The 25869-nt window shown below is 32.7% G+C and overlaps 1 protein-coding gene across 1 annotated transcript in view; it reads right to left on the reverse strand.

Annotated features, from left to right (window-relative positions):
• Ptprq (protein tyrosine phosphatase receptor type Q) overlaps positions 1-13040 on the reverse strand; it is a 206246-nt gene extending 193206 nt beyond the window's left edge. Inside the window, exons 1-6 of the mRNA XM_048808230.1 lie at positions 12906-13040; positions 12448-12559; positions 11564-11790; positions 9185-9254; positions 3301-3500; positions 1616-1865 (exon numbers count right to left, since the gene is read on the reverse strand). Coding sequence (XP_048664187.1) covers positions 1616-1865; positions 3301-3500; positions 9185-9254; positions 11564-11790; positions 12448-12559; positions 12906-12962 — 916 coding nt within the window. The 5' untranslated portion in view covers positions 12963-13040. The remainder of the gene's footprint in view (positions 1-1615; positions 1866-3300; positions 3501-9184; positions 9255-11563; positions 11791-12447; positions 12560-12905) is intronic.
• Positions 13041-25869: the final 12829 nt, after the last annotated feature.

Raw genomic sequence — 25869 nt, forward strand, 5'->3', positions numbered from 1 at the left:
ATTTCACATGTAATTTCATTCTTATATTCACTATAACATTCATAGTAAATGCTACATTGTCATCAAATATATATACCTGCATATACATCCTATTTGACAACATCTGAATATCTGCTGATGAACATTTTCTGTTGGATGGATAGGTGAAAGGGTCAAAAAATAACTCTCAGAATTTATTGGCAATGATCTTTACTGTTTAGTACCAATATTTGTCTTTGGTTCTGAGAGCAAATTTACAACACACTGTTACAAGATTCAACTGTAATACTCATAATATATAAAAGTAATAATAACATTTTAAAATATCTAATTTTCACAGCTATTTCAATATCTTATTCTCTTTTAATTGAAATGAAACAATTACAAGTGTTTATTCAAAACAAAATTCTTGTTTACAGATTTTATTTTATGTAATACTAATGAATTTTTTTTATATTTTAAAAGAAGTAACAAGTATAGGGTTGGGGTTGGGGTTCAATGGTAGAGCGATTGCCTAACATGTGTAAGGCACTAGGTTCGATTCTCAGGACTGCAAACAAATAAATGAATAAAATAAAGGTTCATCAATATCTAAAAAATATTTTTTAAAAAGAAGTAACACATATAGACAAAGGAAAAGATTTGATTCAGAGATGATTATTTAAATTAAGAAAAAGTAATTTCAAACTTATGTATGATAGAAAATAATAGAAGCTGACAACAATATCACTAGGAAAAAAAGAGTATCCTTTAGTGAAATTATCCTGCTAATAATTTCCAGTATACACTAAAATTAATAACCGCAACTGAATTCCTGTTACTATATTATGACATACATAATATATCAGACATTTATTATGTATATGATATGTAAACTATATATATATATCAATATTATGATATGTATGAGTATTCATGTAGACATCATATCATATCAAGCATCTACAATGTAGATAATATGTATGCTAATGTGTAGATATTATGGTACTATGTCAGTAACCATATAAACTTATATACATATATTCAAGAATATAAATACTCAAACCTAAGAAATATGTCCTCTTAGAATTTATTTAATCCTAACACCATTATTTAATCCTAACAACACATTCATACTGAAGTTACTGTTTCCATCTCCATTTTTCAGATGAGAAAACTATCCTGCAAAGATGATATAAGTAGGTATATATTTGAGCCACAGCTTTTATCTGATACTGAATGGTAATCACATGCTAGTTCTGCTATTGCAGGTATTACTTCTACATCAGATAACACCCATAACATATTAAAGATGATTTAGAAAGGCAGAGTTGATTGTGAAAAAATTGCTGAGGTCATAGAATGATAAATGCTGACCATTGGATCATAGTTAGCAGCTGAGGAATCCTTCATTTCAAATCTTTTTGTTTTGTTTTTTTTGTTTGTTTGTTTGTTTTTTACATACTTAGTTTAGTACCATAATATAAAAGAAAATCAAAATTTTTAGATACTGCAGATGGGATGTTTATTATCTATTACCAGAGGGAAAACAGTTACGAAAAAGTAAAGAAGGTTAACACAATAATCTAAATGGAAAACAGGAAAGATTATTTCATAAATAATTTAAATATTTTTTTCTAACCAAATGAAAGCATACCTGATTCTGGTGTTCTGACAATGGTACTATCAATATAACCTGCTTCAGTTGTAACAGCTGAAACTTCAAAAAGATAGGTTGTGTAAGGTCTCAAATGTGTCACTACAAAACTGATAGGCTCTTTCCACACAGAGCTGATCCTACTCCTCGTCAACGAGCTCGATGTATATGTGGTACGCGATGGAGGCGTGACTCTACCAAGGGTTGGAGAAGGGCTGGAGGTACTCCACAGAAAAGAGTCACTGTTCTCCTGGTGAGTAAGATGAACACCAATAGGAAAATAATGTGATATCACTGGGTAAACATACAAAAAAATCACTCCTGTCTTTTTCCTTTATATTCCAAATACTGATTGTCAGTGTGTGTGTGTGTGTGTGTGTGTGTGTGTGTGTGTTTGAGAGAGAGAAAGATTTTAGAAGATTATATTATGGGTAAATTTGCTATATGGTAATTAGTCCACTTATGTCTACAATTTTAGAACACAATATATGTATTATATTCTTTATACTTTAATCTTTCTTATGGGTAGTATTAAAAGTGGTTTAAAATAAAAGTAAAACTATAGTAGGAATCTTGAAAATTCATGTTAACAGTACAAGAGCCAAAGAGCTAAAATAATTTTAAGTATAACCACTTTATAACTGTTAACATCATTTTTTATCATAAGTCCTCAAAACATAACACTACTAAAACATGTTAGGTGTGACCATATGTGCATAGGCATGTGTGTGTATTAGAAACGTATCATAATTTGAAAACAAAGATTTTGAGATTTCTACAAATGATTTTTAAAAAATTGTTTTGTTTGAATGTTTCTCCATCAGTAATACCTCAATAATCACCAAAATGATTTTAGGAAAAGCATTATTATAGTACTTCTTGATGATTCTCTTTGATGATTAGAATGACAAATTGTTTTTGTTTCGTTTTGTTTTGTGTGCTACTGGGGATTGAATCTAGGGCTTTATGAACCCTAGGCAAGTGTTCTACCACTAAGCCACACCCCCCAGGCCTAAAAAAAAAATTTCTTTCCCCAAGGTATACACTATAAAAACTAAGTCTAACTCTTGCCAATTAATCCTTGCAAACTAAATTTCCTACATGTACAAATATAACCATTCCTCCAATCATCTTACACATTTCCTCCTCAGGGACTTAAAATATGTCCTCTGCCTGGAAGAGCTCCCTCACACCATCTCCATCTAACCTTTCTACATGCTTATCCCAAGGTGACTTCTTTCATGAAGTTTTATTCCAGAGCTTCTTTATTTTGGTACAGAGGATAAAACTCAAGAGTACTCAAGCACTGAGTCACGTCCCCAGCCCTATTTTGTATTTTATTTCGAGAAAGGGTCTCACTGAATTGCTTAGCACCTCGCCCTTGCTGAGGTTGGCTTTGAACTCACAATCCTCCTGCCTCAGCTTCCTGAGCCTCTAGGATTTCAGGCATATGCCACAGCACCCAGCTTATTCCAGAGCTTCTTAAGAGCTTTTCATCTTTCTCCCAGTCGCCTCCAATGATTCCTATAGATAAATGTGTGTCACATGACACTATGGCCTAGTAGTATGAGTAATGAGGTAAAAATGAGCACTTTGGTGAAATATATAGTATCCAGATGCCAAATACTTCAAAACAAACATTCACCTAAAACTTCCAAGGCACATAAGTGTTCCAAAATGCTTACATTACATTCTGGGAGTTTCCCAGTCAAGATGTCTTCTACTCTGACAGAGACGTCTTTCACTACTGTCCCACTCCTGGCATGTTTGACACTAATCTTGAAGCTGGTAATTCTACCATTTGGTTGCCGAGGTAAATACCAAATCAAGTTTACTGCTGAGTAGTTGAAGGCCTCAACTGTGAGATTGACCACTTTTCCTGGAGCTGGGTGAACGAGAGGGATTGAAGAAAGGTAAAAGACACTGTTACAAAATTTAGAATGGCATTTATATACCTTCAGGATGTTAAATTTCCTTGCATTATGAAATTAAACATAAAAACAAATTGAATGGTCTACTTAAGTATAACTTCTAAAATTTCATTTGCTTTAGCCTAAAATTTTTAAAAATCCATTACTTCACCATTATTGAACAAATACATGCATTGGCAAAATAGTTCAAACAAATATGATATAATATTCAATCTATAGTTGTTTGTGAATATACAAAAAAGAACAAATTTCTTACTTCCTTAAATATATTGGAATTATGTATACTAATTAGATGTTGAATCAAGTGGCAAATTGAAACAATTACCCAAACATTTGCACCAGAACAACAGGACTGTTATAAAATATGTAGTACCTAACATCAAATAGATAGATACCCGACCAATAGTTTGTGACTATTGTATGTTGAGCTTTATATACCTCAAATTTGGCTTTCTTTAGAATTATATCATACTTTGCATTTAATCATTAATTATAATAATAATCTGATAAATGGGCCAAAGACATGAACAGATACTTCTCAGAAGATGATATACAATCAACAAATATATGAAAAAATGTTCATCATCACTAGCAATTAGAGAAATGCAAATCAAAACCTCTAAGATTTCATCTCACTCCAGTCAGAATGGCAGCTATAATGAAGACAAACAACAATAAGTGTTAGCGAGGATGTGGGGAAAAAGATCCACTCATACACTGCTGGTGGGACTGCAAATTGGTGCAGCCAATATGGAAAGCAGTATGAAGATTTCTTGGAAAACTGGGACTGGAACCACCATTTGACCCAGCTATCCCTTTCCTTGGTCTATACCCAAAGGACTTAAAAGCAGCATACTATAGGGACACAGCTGCCGCAGTCCGGCTGCAGCAAAATAACCGGGGGGTGACGAATAACTTGTGTACGTTGATACAGCAGGAGTAGGAGCCGTTTATTGCAGGACAGGAGAAGTATTTATACATTTCACACAGCTTATCTAATTAGCATAAACTAGATACATCAGTCAACCAATCAGGAATCTCTACACCTAATGGCTCGGTTTTGTTACTTCTCAAACCACTCCCTCTGACATTTTGCCAGGCACCATCCAGACTTGTTTACGAACTTTAACATTCCCCTGACAAAATGCCAGGTGTTATTTTGACTTGTTTACAGACTCTAACACACAGCCACAATTATAGTAGCACAATTCACAATAGCTAAACTGTGGAACCAACCTAGATGCCTTTCAATAGATGAATGGATTAAAAAAAATGTAGCATATACACACAATGAAATATTACTCAGCAATAAAAGAGAATAAAATCATGGCATTTGCAGGTAAATGGATGGAGTTAGAGAAGATAATGCTAAGTGAAGTTAGTCAATTCCAAAAAACCAAATGCTGAATATTTTCTTTGATATAAGGAGGCTGATTCATAGTGGGATAGGAAGCAAGAACATGGGGGGAATAGACGAACTCTAGATAGGACAAAGGGGTGAGCGGGGAATGTGATGATCATTATTATTCAAAGTACATGTATGAAGACACAAATTGGTGTGAATATACTTTGTATACAACCAGAGATATGAAAAAAGTGTACTCTATATGTGTAATAAGAATTGCAATGCACTCCACTGTCATATATACATAAAAGAAAAAGAAAAAATAATAATCTGAATACTATTTTAGTTGGATGAAAACAGTATGAAGGAAAATTATGTTCATTAATTTAATGGTAAGATATATAAAGATATTATTTACTCTCTAGTAAATAATCAAGATCCTTCAGCTGGGCAAGATGGCACACGCTTATAATCCTATCGGCTCCAGAGGCTGAGGCAGGAGGATTGAGGTCAAAGCCAATCTCAGCTACTTAGTGAGGCCCTAAGCAACCCAGCAGGACCCTGTCTCTAAATAAAATATAAAAAGAGTTGGGGATGTGGCTCAGTGGTTAAGTGCCTCTGGGTTCAATCCTTGGTACAAAAAAAAAAAATCTTCAACAGATAGAACAAATGTGATAAGTCACTTTGCAAAGAAACCAAAACGAAACCTTGGAAGTAAAATAGTGTATGATGGTAAAGGTGACTAGTATCATGATGACAAATAAGTAGAGTTTAGGTTTGCACTATAGTGAAGAATGCCAGGATACAACTTATAAATAAAAGCTGCATGAATCATTTGAGGTGTACTAGGAAGCTGGGCCCTGTGTGAACTAAATGTTAGTCAGTAGGAATGAAGAAACTTGAAGACGCTGGAAAAAAAAAATACAAAAATTATTGAGAATGATTACTAAAGGATGAAATAATGGAAGAAAATTTTATCTCTAAGAGGAATTGATAAAATGGAATTAAAATGTAAGAAGTGTAATGACAATATGGTAATTCTCTGATACTAAAGAGTTAACATTTGAATTTCTCTGGAGTAAGTAAAATATAATATAACAAAAAGAAAAATGTTAAATATATGATGCTGTGAAACTGCAAAATTAAAATTTTATCATAATTATTAATCATATTTAAATTTTCTTATTTGCATAATCTATGCATATAAGTATTCCTGAAATAGTTATATATCAATAACAAATTATATATGAGCTAACAATAAGCCTTAACAACAGTCATAAAGAACCAATCAAATTCAATTAAATCTGAAAAGCAATATCTACTAAGTAAGATATTTCTATTAACTTGTTTTATTTTTGCCTCAGTAAGACATATCTGGTGTATTTTCCTTTGTGATTTTATGGTGTTTGAAGATTAATTCCAACTCTTTTCTACGGTTGGCAGTCTTTCCCTATTTTAAATATTCTAGTTTTTACTTCTCAATTTTATGCATCAGAATTGCATTATTTCTTGATTATTTATAGGGTGAATTTATCCATCTATATCCAATTAAAATTTAATACTCTATATGGGCTGGGGTTATGGCTCAGTGGTAGAGCATTCGTCTAGCACGTGCAAGGCCCTGGGTTAGATCCTCAACACCACATATAAATAAAAAAATAAAAGATATTGTGTCCAACTACAACTAAAAACTAAATATTAAAAAAAAATTTAGAAATTTAATACTGTATAGATGTTTTATCACACACCTGAAGGAAGTGTATAGATTGCAGACATGCATACATACACAAGCATGTGAAAGTATCTCCAACTTTCAAAGTATAATCTGTATAAAACATATCTTTTGAGTCATTAAGAACTGTAAAAATCTACACATAGTTTCAAAGTGGGTTTTTTTGCATTTCTATTAGATAACAAGGTGCAAGTACTATTTTTAATATTTACCTGAAATGGAATTGCACAAAAAATTAAATGTTGGGCTTTTTTGAGCTCATGGATGGAATAATATCAATTCAGTGTAGGATCACTGGTTAATCTATATTTTCCTCATAGAAAGACAAATTACTTCTAATTTAACAATAATAAATGCCATTTATTCCATAAGAATCTTCCCTAAATTTGTGTTTAATGGAACACAAATAACAAAAACAGGTAATTGCAAGAAATATATTGGTGATTTCTGGTATAACTGAACATCTTCAAATTAAAAAATAAGCAGCAAGTCAGCAAAGAGACTCCTGTTCTAGCATTACTTTCACCATATCCTAGAGTTCCTCTACTTTTTCCCAATCATCAGTTGCCTGAGAGAGAACATCCCTAGAAATTAGGTTGATTAATGGAAGTACAAAATACATAGGGATCAAACTCTGTCAAATTGAAGTTGTAGTCTGCTTGTACAATCTTCTAGCAGGAATCAAATCAAGATCAAGATTAACAAAATAAAACTAAATTCTATATCATTCAAAAATCATTCCAATTATTTCCCCTAAAACTGAAAACTGACAGATTTTTTTCTCTTATATCCTACTGCCCACTTAATTTTAAAGTGATTCTTTTTCCATTTTATTTTTAGTTGTACAGATAATCTGAAAGTCTGTGTTTAAAATCAACAGAAGTTAGACATCAAGAATCATTCATTTCTAATTTTAAATATTCTCCAGGTTCCCAACCCCAGTAATCTCTCATTACTCCTTCAAAGGAATTCAGCATCTGTTCACAGGCTTCTCCTGATGAGGTCTCAACCAGGAACTGGATCATAAAACTTATGTTTTTTTAACCCTGACTACTGTATCCTATTAGATACCAAAGGCCCATATAAACTTATCCTTTTGGCAGTGGACCATCAGAAGGTTTTTATCCTATTGACATATAGAACATTCAGGATTGTATAACATTACAGAAATTGTTCTACAGAACTTTTCACCCACCTGACATATTACTTAGTAATACATGTATTTGTTTATCTTATCCCCCTAGAATATAAGCTCCATGGTGAACATTTGTTGCTGAAAGAAGAGGCCATCAGTTATGTAGTCATTCTTCTATATATTTGGTTCTAACAATTTGCTATTATAAATAAATAAAAGCACCTGCCTTTAATAAAAACTTATTTTTATAACAAAGCTTATGTTCTGGGCTAATATATATAATAAAAATATATAAGTGAATGTGTAATGTTTCAGGTTGATCCAATGGAAAAAATATATATTTGTTGGAAATAGAGTCAGAAGGAAATGAGGGTTATTCTACAAGATGCAGCCAGAAAAATAACACATAGGATCTGAATTAGCTTGAGGAGAGAGTTCTATGGATATTTAGAGAAAGCACATCCCAGATAGGAGGAAGAGCAAGTGCAAAGGTCCTGTAGATGGAAAATCAGTGTGATTGGAGCAGATGGAGAGACAGTAGGAAATGAGGAAGTTAGAAAGAAGAAAAAGCATGCAACAGGGAAAGGACACAGGGTTTCATTCCTAATGCCATGTAAGGAAAACAGAAGTAACATAATCTGGCCTATGTTTCAAAAGATGATGCAGCTCCTGTGGCGAGAGTTTGGCTGTAGGCAAGCAAGTTGGAAACAGGAAGACCAGTAAGGAGTTTTTCAATCATTCAGGCAAGAAAGTTGGTTGGAAAGGGTAATTAGCAATTAAGGGAAGATTCCGGATATTTTTTGATGACAGTGCTGACAGGAATTGCTGAGATTAAATGTGTAGTGTGAGAGAAGAGTCAAGCATGACATCAAGAGTCTTCCTCTCAGCCATTGGAAGAATGGAAGTGGTCTTAAACTGGTTTGGTAATGACTGCATGTCATGGAATGAAATGATAACCATTAAAATTCATATTTCCAAAAATCTAATGTCACAAAATGCTTATAATTTAATATTTACAGGAAAAGACAGGATATAAACTTATATAACTTGTACAAGCTAATATTCATTAATCATATATTCATACTGACATATACTCATGGGGAAAAAAAAGATCAGCCAGAATTGTACTAAAGTAATAATAGGGATTTTTCGGGATGAAAGGAGTATTTATAATTTTCATTGTGAGTTTTTCTTCTTATTTTTAAAAAATTTCCAAGATAACACTTAATTGACTTCTATAATCAGAAAGAACAATACATATTTAATGATTAAATTAATTATTACAAGAAATTAAAAGTAATGGAGTAGCCATGCTATTGAGAATCTTATACATTTGAGCATGATATTTTGTTTATATCCCCATTTACTTTGACTAAAACTCATGACAATATTATTTCAAAATAAATCATTTAGAAAAATGATTTACCACTTTCTGCAGTCTGGAAAAGAAAGGGATCACTAAATACTCCAATTCCAGCACTGTTTTCAGCAGCAACCTAAAATAAATCAAAAGGATTATGTTCAAATTTTTGCTCTCCAATTAATAATAATCAGAAATAAAACTCAGACTTGTCCATAGAGTAAATACCCAAATTGTCTTTTCCTCTAAGTATTACAAAATTTCCAAGGCAAATATAGAGCTATTCATAAAATCAAAACAGGAGGCACCATTGTCAATATTTTATAGATGAGGACACTGGTCAAGTCAGGTCAACAACTTGCCCCTGGTCACAGAGGAATAAACGGTAGAACAAGAATTGAGTGAAAGTTGCATTTTTTCCATAACTCAATCTTTGTCCACTATATACACTATATACATGAAACTATAATTATTTCTGTGACAAATATAAGACACCATTTATACTGTATTTGAATTTAGAGTTTACTCTCTACTGGGCAAATAAATACTGATGAAAAATATTTGTAAAATAATGAATATATTTGATTAATAATTATACTGAATATCCTAAATTTAAAAGGTATACATATTCTTTTTAATGAATTATAGTCAAATAGACTTGAACAATGCAATCAAATAGACATCAGACTTGAATAACATAGTCACATAATAAAGTTAATAGTAGACAGAAAAGTATATCATAATTGAGAATATAACTCAAGTTTTTGCAAAATGTCATCATTGCAACAAGACAACCTTGGTTTAATTATAGCTATACCAAGTCTCAGATGACTAACATTGGGCAGTTTACCTAACTATTCAAAGGCACATTGTTCTCATCCTTAAATTGGAGTAATAATGTACTTAAGTCATAAGAATGTTCTAAGACTAAGCGAAATAACATATGTAAAATACATAACAGGGTTTCCCCACAGTGTTGCTTATACCGAAGCTATCAAATGTACCATGCCAAATACCCATTGGAATTCTGCAATGGCTAACATTTATTTGAACAGAGTAAACGTCACAATGATGATTTATAAAGTGAGAGATGAAACAAGCAGTAGGGGCTGCCCTATAGGCCTGAAATAAGAGAATTCAAAGGAATAAAAATTCAGCCTCTATAAAAATAGATCTAAATAGAACTAAGTTAGTGATATCACTTTCTTCTCAACAATAGTTACTTATTTCACATTAAATTTAATATTTATTACACTAAGTAGCATATTTTAAACATAAGTTAACCTGAATATGTGCATGTTCCAAGAAAATACCTACATAATGTAATTTTCATAGGTCAAAATGATTGCCTATTCTTTAACTTATGCTTCTATGTGAAACAGCTATCACAATTTTTTTTTATTTTGACTTCTGCATAAACAAAAGTTTACTTATTTACTTTCTCACTGGGAAAATCCTACTATGGGCATGTGCTCTCCAGTTCAGTGTTCTTAATTCCAGAAATAGGCGTGTTTTCAATAAGGAAAACTTTCTGGCAAAATCTCGCCCATCATTTCTTCCCATCTAAGAAGAGCATCTCAGTTATATATGATCACATATTTAGCTTTCACAGATTTTCCTCTATGTATTCAATTATATTTAAGTCTCAAAAAACATATGGGTGTTATGTTGAAAATACTAGGAAGACAAAAAAAATATCTCTATTCTTTACTAGCCCTTGGAAATGTCATAGATATCCCTTAATTGCACATATTTTCATATGGCCTTACTAATTCGGACTGCTTTTTATAAGCTCTTTTTTATTTAGTATTTAATTAAGAAGCTGTTAGATTTTACATATTTAACATTGTAAAGAATTTAAAATGTCCATAAATACAAAACATAGTAAATGTTCAACAAATATGTGTTGAGTGAAATTGAATTGAATTTATTATTTTTAGTAAAACTGGCTCTTTAGAAGTTCTTAAACCAATATCCAAAATTTCAAAAATATATATGCAAATACAAAAGGGTAAGGAGAAAAATAACAGAGCTAACATTAAGTTTAATCAAAAAGTACTATATTTTCAGACTAGGGATATAGCTCAGTGACAGAGTACTTGCCTAACATGCATGAGGCCCTGGGTTCAAACCCCAGCACCAATTTAAAAAAAAAGGAGAATATTGTCACTTGTAAAGCCTAAATTGCTTAAATTAAACTTATTTGTCATAAAAGGCACTGAACTAAGCTCTATAAAACAAGTAATGTCTATAAATGTACATGTAAACTATAATGAAAAGAGATTACAACAAAGTTTTAAAATCTCAGGTGGGTGTTGAGGCTGTTGATTCAGTTTCTCATTCTTCAGTCACTGCATTCAGATGCAAGTCTTGACCAGGTGGAAAAAAACCTCCTTTATTTTTAAAATGAATAAAATATTAAGTAGTTATTTATAAAATAATTACCTTAATTTCATATGTTGTTCCAGGATTAAGGTTAGTAAGAAGAACTTCCAGACTGTCTGGCTTTGCCCTGACTTCTGTGTACACGGTTTGCATCCACGGGCATACCTCCTTATATTTAACAATGTAAGATATAATTCTTCCATTCGGGTTAGGTGGTGTGTTCCAAGAAAGAAGAATCCCAGCAGATCCAACTCTCTCCCCGGCTAGAAAGATTGGAGGACCTGGTTCTATTTTATTAAAAAATTAATTTTGTTAAAAGGTCAAACTATTATTGTATTTCCATCCCCCCAAAAATAGCAAGAAAAGTATTTACAAATGTAAACTACCAAAGTTCCCAAAGGTTAATATTAATTTATATTCCCTAGAGCTCTGCTACATGAATAAATATTTTAATAAAAGCTTTGCAGAATACCAAAAACATTCTTTTATAAGAATGCAAAAAATGTAATGCTACTAAATACTACATGCCAAATACACCTTTGATGCCAAATCATTTTTAAAAGAAACTTACTGAATGCAAGGCTTACGCACAAGAACCAAACAAACAAGAAACAGCTTTAAAAACTGAATAATCCTTTCTGAGCAAGAGCACTGAGCTTAATTTCATGGCTCTGTATTATTTAAATGTTACCATTAACAGTCTCTGATCCATTTCACAAACAGGTATAGAGTAATCATCTTTGCTCTTTAAAGGTAAAGGAAGCTAAAGAACCAGAAGAAAGCAGATTAACAGATCACTTTCTTAAGTTTCCATTTTGCTTTAATTATTCTAAACTGTTGCATGCATATAACACTCATACTGGAAATATAAGTCTATTCATGCAATTGCATTTTACTGACTCCAAATATTTCATTAAAAAGTGATTTTAAAACCATATACTCACTCGTAACATTTGTTGTCACTGTTCTACTAACAGGTGAACTATATGTTGTAACAGAAATAGAAGAGATGGTTGTGTCATACCTAGTATTAGGAACAGCATCAGAAACATCAACCTAGAATACCAAAACCAAATAATCTTTATTAAAATTATTCCTGAAAAGTGAGCTAAAATAATAAATCTATTACTACCAAAACATTAACACTTCAACACATAACTCTGCACAGTTTAAAATACCACAAAACTTCCATATTATTGTAAAATATAAATTTGTTATGTCATGTAACTATTTACCAGATAACTTATAAAAAAACAATTTTACAGAGCATACTGAATCATTAAAGCTTAAATCAGTATTTCTATCTATCCCAGTTCATTGTCTCAAAGAACAACTATTTAAGAATCTCTTAAAAATCTACAACCTGTTGCTCATGCCTGGCTTTTAAGAGTATATAAAATACCTGTGTCTCTGAAGTTCCAATAAAAAGTAAAAGAAAAATGATAAGAAAATCCATCATTATTACATTTTTCAGGCAGTACAATCACATTGATGGCTCTAGAGAGAAATGTTGCCTGCATTAATGATTTAAAGACAGGTCCTCCTGGCAAGTACACAATTAATGAGCCTGGATTACTCAATAGCTCTGCCCTTTCTTTGTTAAACTATTCATGAACTCTTGGATGGATGGCTGTAGGTTCAGGGTAGACTTGAAAAAAAAAAGCGTAGCTGTTGCTAAGGTAACAGTCAACCAATGCTGAAACTGACACTCATCAATTCAACATTGTTTTTGTCTTCATCTTATGCTTTTAAAAACACTCCAAGGAGTAAGTTTTCTGAGTGGATGAATTTCATAAAGAACCTTACTACTAGGACCAAATATAAATATAAGCAGGCTGGCCAAGTACAATAATGAAAACTATACCTGATATTCTCCACCTCCAAGATCTTCGATAGTAACAAAGCCACTGTCAGGAACAAGATCCACATGATACCTATCCCCATGGTTGGAGGGCAGGCTCCAGCACAGAGAAAAGTGCCCTGCAGAAGTATTGAAGGCTTTAAGTTTCTAGGATTTTCCAGTTCTAATATTGAAAAATAGTGGTTTAAAAATAGAGTTATTCTAAAGTTCCAAAAAATGAAAATCAATAGTCTGAGGGTTGGGTTCCAAAATAATTAAGTGTTAGAAAACAGTACATCCTTTAAATTATCTCTTTGTATATCTGTAACACCTAGTTTTTAAGTACAATGATCAGAAATAATATATTAATTTATGTAAATATTCCTAGGATATCCCTTACTTGTTAAAAATCTGTTGAACATTTCTAAATGTTTATTCTCTAATTGAAAAATTGAATCATTTTAAGACAAAGTAAAAGCAAACTATCCAATAACTGGAAATTTACCAAACAGAAGATAGCTGGCAAATAATGGCCAAAATCCACCAATTTTTTCAAAAAGTAAGCATTTTTGATGAATATGTGGCTAGGAAAAAGCTAATTTTCATATTGGAAATTAAATACAATCATTTTTAAATGAGAAATACCTATTGTCCTAGCTATTTCAACATAACTATTTCTACTTTGCTTCCACTGTTTTTCAAAATTTTGTTTATGCTGCCTGTACCTCCTTAAAGGGAGTTTTTCACATAAAGTTCCTCTGATTGGTTCCTAATGAGTCAGGTTTGCACTCTGCCTTATCTTCAGTACAGAGAGGGACTATGAAGCCAAGCATGTGAAAACATGCCTGATACAGACCCAATCTAACGGCAAAAGAAAGGAGTATGGAATTAATCATTGAATTCCACTTATTTTAAAACTCCACTACCATAGATTTGGCAATGGATATATTGGAAAAAGAAAATGCATATTTCCTTAACAAAATTGATAGGGCATATTATAAAAAATTAACACAATCAGCCAATTTCTTAGTATTTTAGAGGGAATATTTTGTAACAGGTTTTCTTTTATTTTCTTTGACAAATTCCCCTAATGCTTATAACATATCTTCTCCTTAGTACCTAAATCTGATATCAATTATTTACCATTCACTCCGATATTCTCAAAGATAAAGATATTCTCTTGGCATCATCCCCAGGTTTTCCATGTAGTGAGCACTGCCATTTTCTGGTAATTTTTTAGAAATATTGTAAACCCAGAATGAAAGATCAGAGGAATATCCAGTTAGTAATGGGTAGGCTTCCTTTCTTGTGCATAGCTGCTGGGGTTTTTTTTCCTAGAAAATTCTGCACACATACATATTTCCTCTGTATTTTCAAGCTTAAGAAAAGAGGGCTTGATTCTCCTTACCAGCCCACACTGAAAAACAAAATCTACCATGAGGACCAGTCCAACCAGCTACTCCTCCCCAGGACTGATTTATGTGAAGGTTAACATTTTTTCATGGATCCCAGAAAGTAATTAATGTCTATGAAGCTTTAAGCAAGAAACTATAAAATAACTGGAGGAGATTTTAGAAGAAAAAGGAAGATGCAAGAAGTGAAAGGCTGATTATGGGGATGGTAGTGATATGGGACTTGGTTTCCTAGGCTGTGGTTTAAGATTACAGTGAAGGACTCTTGGCTAGGAATGAAATGTGTCTCACCAAGAGGAAGAATGTATTTGTCTGGAAATTTGCCAATCTGATTAAGATGAAAAGTCTAGAAGCTCACAGGAATTAAGATCTTTCTAAGCACAGTGGATAGAAGCACTAGAAATGGAAAAAAAAATTTGGAATAACTAAAGAAAGTCAAACCGAGTTTATGGGATCAAGCAAGAAAGTGACACAGTCTGGTGATCATGCAGACTATGTTTAAAGATTTAAATTTTTTTCCTAAATGCAATGGAAAGTCACTGAAGAATTTTAAGCAGGAAAGCAATCTGATTCATGCTTTTTGTTGTTGTTGCTTTTAAAGATCATTTTGGAATATGTATATGAATTGGGTGGAGACAAAAATGGCAGCAAAAGACTAATTAGTAGGATTTTGTGGTAGTCTAGACAGAGAGGTAGGGGGAGATGGAGCAATGCCAAAGTCATTATTGAGAAGTGCAGTTTCCTGGATATGAGCTTGAATATACCATTGACTAAAAGTAGACTCCATAATATGTGATATGCTCTTCATGGAATTTAATGTCCCCAAAAGCAGGTAAATACAAAGCAAAAATACTATTCTCGACCTAATTGTCAAGAACCAATAAAATCATATCATAAAGTGGAAATATCTGGAGTTTAAAGAGAAAAAATATCATCAAATCAAATTTAATTAGGGCTAGGAAAGGAATTCTACTCTTAGTTGTTTATTCAAGATTGTAATTTCCTAAAACCTAATCCTCAAATCTGATATCATTAAATAGATGTTCTGTGATCAAACCACTTTGTCAAATAACTCCTGTTTTAAGTTAAACAGCTTTCTTTTATTTCAGGATATTTCAGAGCCTTGGATATATGCCAGTGGGTCATGTGATTGACTAAAGCGGCACAATTCACGAAAGTCACATAGGCAATTTTGGATTTTTGAGTAGCCATATTTAAAAAATAAAAAGAAACATGTAAAATTAATTTTAATAATAAATTTCATTTACACTAATATGTCAAAAGCATTATTTCACATACATCAATGAATAAAATGGTTTTGTGATCATTATCTATTTCGTATGTATCAACACTGTGAGCAGCTTTGAACATGACATTTAAATTTATTATTTCATGATATAATAAATACTATAACTGATAATGAAATCTCAGCATAAAGGCTTGTAAAATAAAAATTATTAACCCTGAACAAGTTAATGGTATAATGTGAACTGTGTTGAACACCTTTATATATTTTTATGTAACATTTATGACAGTTTCATATACTAGATCTGTAACTGCTATTTAAAACTGGGGAAAATGTGAAACAAAGAATTTAGGTAATTTCACCAAATCTCATGCTAACAGGTTAATATTAGAACCAGGATTTAGACCCAGGAGTAATGTTGTCAAACTCCAGTCACTATGGCTATATGCTCTGTAACTTTCACAAAACAGCTAACAGCAGAAAATCAACAGATCCTAAATGAAGTAATAAATATTTTAGGGAGATTTAAGCACTAAGTAAGATGATCTACAACTTTCTTTTCAAGGCTAATATTATTATTGAAGTTTAATGCACACCATCTAAATATATCACGTGAAGGTAACATGTATTTATCAAGTACCTAAAGCTTCCTCAGACTTTAGAAATGGGCTAGGTATGAATTATAAAGAAAATAAACATACTCAAATAAATCAACAGTATAACAAGTATAACAATGGTATAACACATGGTACAGGGTCTAAAACATCATTTTTTTATATAGGCACTGGGAATGAGACTTAGAGCTAGATAACTAGATTCAAATCCTGCCACAAGACTTGAGGCAAAATAGTTAACCTCTCTGTACTCCACTGGCCTCCTGAATATGGGAATAATAATAATAGTCCTAACACATACTGTTGTGAGAAAAAATAAATTAATACATGTAAAATGTTTAGAAAAGTACCTTGAACATAGTAAGAGCTTGGAAAAGGTAAGCTATGGTTAATGATGACTGCCATTTCTACGTCTTCCTCTAAAATCCTGGCAATCTCTTGGTTAAAACATTGTGGTACCTCTTTCATTTCTCATGTTTAGCCCCCCTCCTCCTATCTATTCAGTGTTATGCTCAAAATAGTCCCTCAAGCATTGCCTCATTAGCAGTACTCTTCTCTTTAAAGTAGGGCAGTAAGATCTATTTCTGATCCAAAGACCATCTTTAGGGAACTATCTCCTCTTATACTCACTTTTAAGTCACTCACTTATAATATCTCAAAACCATCACCCAAACCACACTAAATAATCAGAAGATCAAGTTTCTAGCATTTCATAAAGTTCTCTATGTTTTTAACTAAAATTATCACTGATATTCCATGTTTTCTATTAAATGTTCCTGATAATGACATTACCTTGGTTGATTTTTCCTCTAACTAAATTTTGTCTCAGTGAGCAAACCCTGCCACTGGCACCAATAGCACTTCCTCCTATACCCATGCATAGGTGAGAACATTTTATCATACTCTCTTCAGTCTTTTATATCCAACCACTCGTATCAGTGCTTACCACGGACTGATGCAATTTACCTCCTAGGGGACTTCTGACCATTTTTGAACACAAATTCTGATTGGCACAATGGAGACGGTCCTGCTAGCATCTAGGGAGGAGAGGTCAAGGATGTTGCTATATATACTACAATGCACAAAATATGGTCCCACAACAGAGAATCACTCAGGCAAAAAGGCCAATGGTGCTAAGGTTGAAAAGCCCTGCTGCAGACTAACACTTCAAGGATGGGTCTAATTTTAATGTGTTTGATTGTATATTTTACCCACTGTAACATCTAGAAGAAAAAGACGTTTGACGCTTAATTTAACATATGTGCTCTTTTGGAATTAGTAAAATGTATAGTGTCTAAACATATGTACTGTAAAAATATTAAAAATATTTATAGAATGTTTACAAGCCAAAAGAAATGCCAGAGATCATCTAATCCCAACTTCTCAGAAATCTGATGCCCTATAACAGTGGGTAACTTGCCTAACAGTACTCAGCTAGTAAGTGTCAAATTTAGGAGTAAAGCTAGTGTATGAATTCTAAACTCATTTCTTGCTTTGCATTACCATATACATATCACATGTCAAAGAATAATAGTGTATCGTAGGCAGAATAATGTCCCTCCAAAGATACCCACATACTGAACCTTGGAACCTACAAATATATCATGTCACTGGGTAAAAAGTACTCTGCAGATGGAATTAAGATTGAAAATCAGAAAATTGAGATATTAACCTGGATTTTCCAGGTACAACCAGTCTAATCACACAAGCCCTTCAAAAATAGAAGAGAAGATATAAGAGTCAAATATAATGGGGAAAAACTTAAGGAGATTTGAAGCCTAAGTTGATCTCAGCCCTCTTTGTTGGCTTTAAAGATGGATGAAGGGAATCACAAGTCAAGGAATCAGGCATCCCCTAGAAGTAAGGAACAACTCAGGAAATGGTAACCTCTGTCCTATAATGCCAAAGAAGTAAATTCTGCAAATGGCCAAAATGAGCAAGTAAATTGATTCTGGTGTCAAGCCAAGAGAAGGGAACACATCCTACAAATACCTTGATTTAGCCAGTGAGAACTATGTTGGATTTCTGACTCACAGAATAATGCAATATAGATTTTTGCATTGGTACAAGCCACTAATATTTTGGTAATATTTACAGCAGTAATATAAAATTAAGAAAGTGCACAACAGTCAAAAAATGAATGTCCATAGACCACATTATTATCATATGCCTATGATCTGTGTGTCATATGTGAAAACCATAGCCTTAAAGATCACTTAAGAGTGATCCTCATGTGTTATTACTGAAATCTTGTTATGTTTTGAAATATTGATAGGTTTTACAGCTGTACTCATATTTAAAAATTTTTCTTTGAAATATCCCAAATATGGTTTTGTTCTCTTGATATATAAAGCAAATAAAATCTTGCAATATTGAATTACTTTACAGTTCAACAAATACACAACACTCACTTTTACCTTCATAATTTTGCATGGGTTGTTCCCTTTCTCTGTGAACCCCCCCTTCCTATATTCCCTCTTGTCAGATTAGCAAATTCCTAATACTTACAGATATGGCCAGCCTTAGAGAGCCTCTTCCATCCTGTCATGAGCTCAGCATTTCCGATTATGAGCAACCACAGTAAATTTGAACATACTTCCATTGTATCACCTATTGATTTGACTTATACCCTATGTGTTTTTTTATTATTATTGGTTGTTCAAAACATTACAAAGCTCTTGACATATCATATTTCATACATTTGATTCAAGTGGGTTATGAACTCCCATTTTTACCCCGTATACAGATTGCAGAATCACATCAGTTACACATCCACGTTTTTACATATTGCCATACTACCCTATGTGTTTCCAGGCTTGTATTCTTTACTAGTCTTTAGCTATCTAAGACTGTTTTTTCATGTATACAGCACATATTAGAACATCAAAGGAAAAAAAAGTTTTTAGGAGAATAGATTATCCCTAAATCTACAGCCTAATTTCCACTAACTAGAAATTGAGTATGTTAACTACATTTATTGAGCACCACTACGTGCCAGACAGTTTCATGCCATTTATATTTACATATTATTTCAAAAATCCTCAGATATCCTAGTAAAGTGAATTTTTACCATCAGAAATATTCTATAGATTATAAGTTTTCATATTTCAAAAAATTGAAATTTTACCTTAAATAATACAGTGTGTACTATAAACATGAATTTTTAAAAGATCACAAAGCATTTGTATGCCTTCAACAACCCTAGTAAATCTGCCACTTCGTTCAACACTGCCTTTTACTGTGAAGTTACATTTGTTCATAACTGTGTCCTCAGTCATCATTCCCCAGATAAAATATTCGTCTGAAAGTGTTCTGTTTAGTAATGAGTGAACTTGGTTGAAATGCACATTAAATTTGCAGAAATAGTCACAGCTTTTAAGATTAAGCCACATGTTCTAGATAGTTCTACTGAAAAGGTAAATTATATGCAAATAGAAATTGTACATACAGATGTAAAATAAGGCAAATGTGAATAATGTAATTTAAACATCTATGTGGTAATCCTTGAGTTTACTTGTGTATAATATCTACTTGTTCAGCTTTGCAAGTAGAGAAAGGACATTATATACGGGTTTTAATTCAAGTGGCATGACACACTCCCTAGTTTCCAAATATCTTTCCTCATTAATCATAAATCATTCCTTTAGACTTGTGTTTGTAGCCATAAGTATTCTTAAAAGATATAATCACAATTTTGATGGCTGAAGATGAATGAGAAGAGGGAGCAAGAGCCAGGAGGAAGGCAACTCTGAAATGTGATCCTTCTCAAAGATTTTATCATGGCTGTATCACATCATTTTTAAAAATAATTTTAACTGATGCATAAAACACAACATTATACATATTCATGGGGTACTGTGTGATATTTCAATACTTGAAAGCATTGTGCAAAACTTAAATCAGGTCAAACAAACTTATCTCCTCAAACATTTATCATTTTTTTCTGATAAAAACATTCAAAATCCTTTCTTCTAGCTTTTAAAAATAAATAGTTCACTATGGTTATTGTTGCATTTTTAATCCACTCATCAATGGAAATAATAGTTACTTTCACTATCATTTAGATATCCATTATCTATCTATAATGGATATCTATCTCCATTATCTATCTCCATTGAGAGAGGACTTTGCAAACTTCCCCCCAAATATTATAGCAAATACTATTATTCCACCGATGCCAAACTTACAAAAACACTATGATTGATAATGAATATGTAAGTTTATTATGACTAATAATGAATTTATAAGTTTCAGGGAAGGAAAAACAGAAGACTCTGCTTATGACTCCTAGATCAGTAGAAAATGAAATGTATTACACAATTATAGCCTAATATGTGTATGTGTGTGTATTCCAAGTGTATGATATATATAGCATGTAAATACACATACATTTATACATTTGGCTTCAGATTATTAAAAACTCTATGTAGATCTTAATATATTTAGATATACAAATACTTTTCTTTAAAATTCACTGTATTTTGAGATCTTTTAAACATATTCTTATCCATTATTATTCCTTAATTATCAGGCTTTATGTTTTTATATAGTTGTAGTCTTGCTGAACCATATTATTTTTAAGGATTGTAAAATGAAAACCTTGTATTTACTTACCTCTAGTCACTTTTTTCATTACAGACACACTGTAATCTTTCCCTCTTACTGTCTTCACTTGAAACACAGTCCACACCAGGAGTCAAATTTTTAACTTTGACTTTGTTGACATAAAAAATTACTTTAAATAGCTTATAGTTTCTAGATGTCACACAATAGGATATCTAGAAGAAGAGAAAAATAAATGTTTGTTTTTATCATTTAAAAAGGATTAATTTAGCACCAACTTGTATTATTTGTATTTTCATAAATGAATACTGCAAGGTAGGAGCTGTGGTACTTCCTACACACTCAACTGGTACTAATTAAAGCTGAATTCATGTGGTAATAGCACAGTAGACTGACTCAGAAGTATGTGCACAAAAAAGACCAATAGTCTCACTCTTTTAAATTTCATGCACAATGTATATGGATCATTTATATTATGGTGGAAATAGATACAGATGACTTTCACATGTGTGACATGTATGTACACACATAGGCATACTGTCAGTATTATACAGGTTATAAATGTACTGATTAGATATACTTAATAATAAGTGAGACTACTTCTGTTGCTCAAATATTACATACAAGTGCATTTTAGAAACAGCTAATCTTTAGGGCCAGTGTCTGCAACCCACTCTCCCAACTCTGTGTAAGCAGTAGACTAGGGAAGAAAGCAGGAATGAATAGAGTCCTGAGTTCCTGGTCTTCTGGTGAACAAATTCCATGGTTTTTTTCCTGACTGAACAAGAGATGATAAACAAGATGCTTCTGCGCATACCCTGCATTCCAGTGAAATGAGGAGAGCCCCATGTGTATCACTATCATGAATTGTATACTAGAGAGATAAATCTCATAGTTACACAGGTAACAGACCTCTTGTTCAGCCCCTGTAGGTAAAGGAAATTGGAGTGAGAGAAAAGTGAAAAAAGCATAGTTGTGGACAAATGTGCACACCCTCTTTTGCCCTGGTAAAAATGCCAGCATCTCCCATGGGTCAAGAATGACCACATGCAGTGGTTGGGCTTGAATCATCTTACCAGTGTCTGACCTGACAAGCCTGGCCTTTGCGCAAGGAAACTCTAGGGGCAACTAGCAGCTGGCTATTCTGGAGGAAAGAGGCAACAGGAGTTGAAGCCAGTGTTGGGTTTGTGGCATCATAGAAGTAGGCAGTGAAAATAAACTAGAGTCCTCCAAAGAATTCACACATGTACCTCAAGAAAGGGCCCATACTTGGAGAACTATTAAACATATGCCATTGAAAACCTGTCCATGTTAGTCAGAGGCATAGCAAAAACCAACAAGAGAGAGAACTTCAAAAATAGACACCTGGAATAGAAAAAGCACTCCAAATTTTTGTTAAAGGATGAATGATAAATGTCAAACTCCATGCTAAAACATCTTTCATCATAATTCGGGCCAGGTCAATCAATTATTCATTAAAGTTTGAGAATAAGCATGGCCTATAGAAAATTTCAGTGCAGTGATTTGATAGTTCTTATACCCTGGAGATTTTTCTTAATCCACTAAAAGCTACTTATAATAATCTTTATTCTTTATCACTCCATACTTCATGCTTGTAGTATGGAAAGAAAAACATGACTCAATGAATAAATCATTAACTTACAAATTATTCAAACTTTATTATGCTTGGGAAAACAACTGTGATACGAATAAAACAAATTTCCTGGGAAGACACGGTTATCACTGTTTTATGGGAAAAGTACTTTGGTACTGAAGGAGAATAACTGTGGGATCTAGAAGACAATCATTGCTTATCTATTGATAAGGTGTCACTGACAGTAACATTGCTTGCCTGACATATGGAAAGACAGAAAGGGTTCATAGAATGCTGAGAACTTTTGGTATGAGGAAGGGTGGTAGGAGAAAGTATGTGCAATAGTAGAATATAATCTTAATGGGGTGCTAGGTTCAGTCACACTGTGAGTCATGTGAAAGCATCAATGAAAGATAAAAGGAAAAGAATCTGTCCGTAATGATTTAAGCATAAAATCGTGCAACAAAATTTTAAATGCAATTCCAAAACGACAGGGTTCTCCTCTCCAAAATGAACCTAAAGCACACATGCCTAATAGAAACCAATTGAAGAAAATGTAATTTGTTCTTTATTTCTACTTTTTAAGGGTAGTATGGAGACCTGGGATAATTAATTTTAAATGAAGTGAGAAATGATCCCAATTATGCAAGTGCACTTTGCTGAGTAACCAGGATACTATTGCCTAATTCATTAAAATTTAACATATAATCTCATTGGCTGAGAAAGACTCAGATAACCATTAGTGACATAATATAGCCCATAACAATAATATGAACTCTAAAGATTAATATGTCCCCTTAAAGTCAGTGTCACTTAAAAACAGAGACATGCTTACCATCCTCTGGAAAGCATGTGTTCATATAAATATCATAAAAAGTCATTGTAAGGTTATACTTTATCTAACAAAAAAATAATTGTATGACCTCCATTAACCCCATGGAAAGATCGTTCCATTTGGCATGTACCTTGAAATATGAGAATTATGACAGAGAGACAAGGGTAAGAAATGAGAATCTTTTACAATTAACACTGAAAATGCTTGGACTTTTCATTACAGATTACTGATACTGAATATAGGAATGAGTTGAATCACTCAAGAAAAGATGGAATTATTCATAGCTGATTTATTACTCAGGATGCCCCTAAATGTCATGTGACAAATAGAATACTCACTCCTGACTTTGTGACCTTGCTAGTATAGAATACCCCCTCCTCTTTTCCATGAGCTGAATCCTACCTGTTTTTGAAAGTTCATCTTAAGTTCAACTCTTCCCTGATAATTATATTCAGAACAGATATCTTTCCTCTGTAATCACCTCAAACATATGTGATAGTGCTGGGTGTGTAGAGTTTTATTTATTAAGCAAGTATTTATTGAACACATACTAAAAAGCAGTCATTATTTGAGCATATAGGAATGCTATGGCAAAGACAGAAAAGGCTTTTGATTGTAGGGAAGTTACACCCCAGTGTTGGCATCTGATAACAAGCAACACAGTAAGTAAATTTATAATGCCATTCAATAACAGAGTTGCTAGAAAGAGAGGTTTTATCTATATTTGGTAACCATGGAAAGAGAAGAGAAAATTATATGTGAGCTGAGAACTCAATGATGGGAAAAAGTCAATCAAAACTGGAGGCCAATTTTCAAAGGGAATATGTATGCATATAGTACTGATGGCCATGTTTGAGGAACAAAAAGAGACATATATGGTTGCTAATTTAGTAGTAATACAGGAACTTTTGGGGTGGATAGTTAGATAAAGATCCAATCAGGTGAGATCTTAGAGACCATGGCAAGTTTAGACTTTATTTAAAGAGCAATGAAAATCCACTGGAGAATGTTAAACCAATGTTATATGAACTGTATGGATGTCAAGAATGGAAACAGAGAAACCAGTTAGGAGGTGAGATCCTGCTGTGAGTGTCACATGAGTTGCTCGTGTTGGTAAAAGAAGATAAGAGGAGTGCAGCAGAAATGGAAGAAGTGGACACATTCAGAGTCTATTTCAGAGGTAGAAATGGCTAAATTTCCTTATGGATTGAAATAGCATGAATTGAAGACAACCGAGCATGTGACTGCAAGACAATGTCTTCTGATAATTGTGTGGCAAAAAAAAAGTGTAAGAAGGAATTCATTATAAATTAAGCTTCCTAATTATGAAATGAAAAGACTAAGTAAAAAGATAACAATAATTCAATCATTTATTCACTGAAATATTTTTAAAAATTAACTCTCGCTATGCATTGGGCACTGGTCTCAGTAGTGGTACAAAAACTGTGGTCAAAGAAAATGTCTATGCTCATGGAATTTACCTGTCAGGGTATTTGCCAAGCACATGATCTCATTGAATTCTCTCAACAAGTCTATAGAATAGACAGTGATGTCCATTTGATGGCTAAGAACTAGGACCAAAGTGGATAAAAACTTAAGTATGTTAGTACTTGTGCATAGATAATAACAATAAAGGATATGATAAAAGTAACACAGAAAAGGGAAATTTCATGTGTCAGAAGATGTCATCGGCTGCTAGTGGGTTCAGAGAGGCTTCATGGAAAAGTGAGAGTTGAGCTGGGTATTGATGGATCAACCTTTGCCATTCCTCCACTTTAGCATTAAATCCAGATGCCAATAGTCATGCTTTATAACTACACTGTCTAGTGTGACAGCCACTTGCCACATATGGCTAATGAGTGCCTCAGATGAGTTGGGCCAGAATTGCAATGTGTTTTTAGTTAAAACAAACACCAGATGTTGAATAGTTAATATGAAAAAATATGTAAAATATCTCAATAATATTTATGTTGGTTTACATATTAGTATTTTTAATACATTGGGATAAAATATTTTTCTAAAATTATTCTCATTTATTTCTTTTTACCTTTTTAATGTTTATCATAAAAAATTATAAATTATATACGTTTCTCATTTGTGGTGCACAGTGTTGGTCTATAATACAAATTTACTCAGAATTCATAAAAACTAGCTGAAAGGTGTAAGGAAGGGAATGGCAAACTTCTATAAATATTCTATATCAACTACTTGATTTTTTTCTAAATTCACAGTGAATTCTGTTAGTTCTTAAATACGCAAGCC

The sequence above is a fragment of the Marmota marmota genome, unplaced genomic scaffold, assembly GCF_001458135.2.
Source record: "Marmota marmota marmota unplaced genomic scaffold, marMar, whole genome shotgun sequence".
Lineage (NCBI taxonomy): Eukaryota > Metazoa > Chordata > Mammalia > Rodentia > Sciuridae > Marmota > Marmota marmota.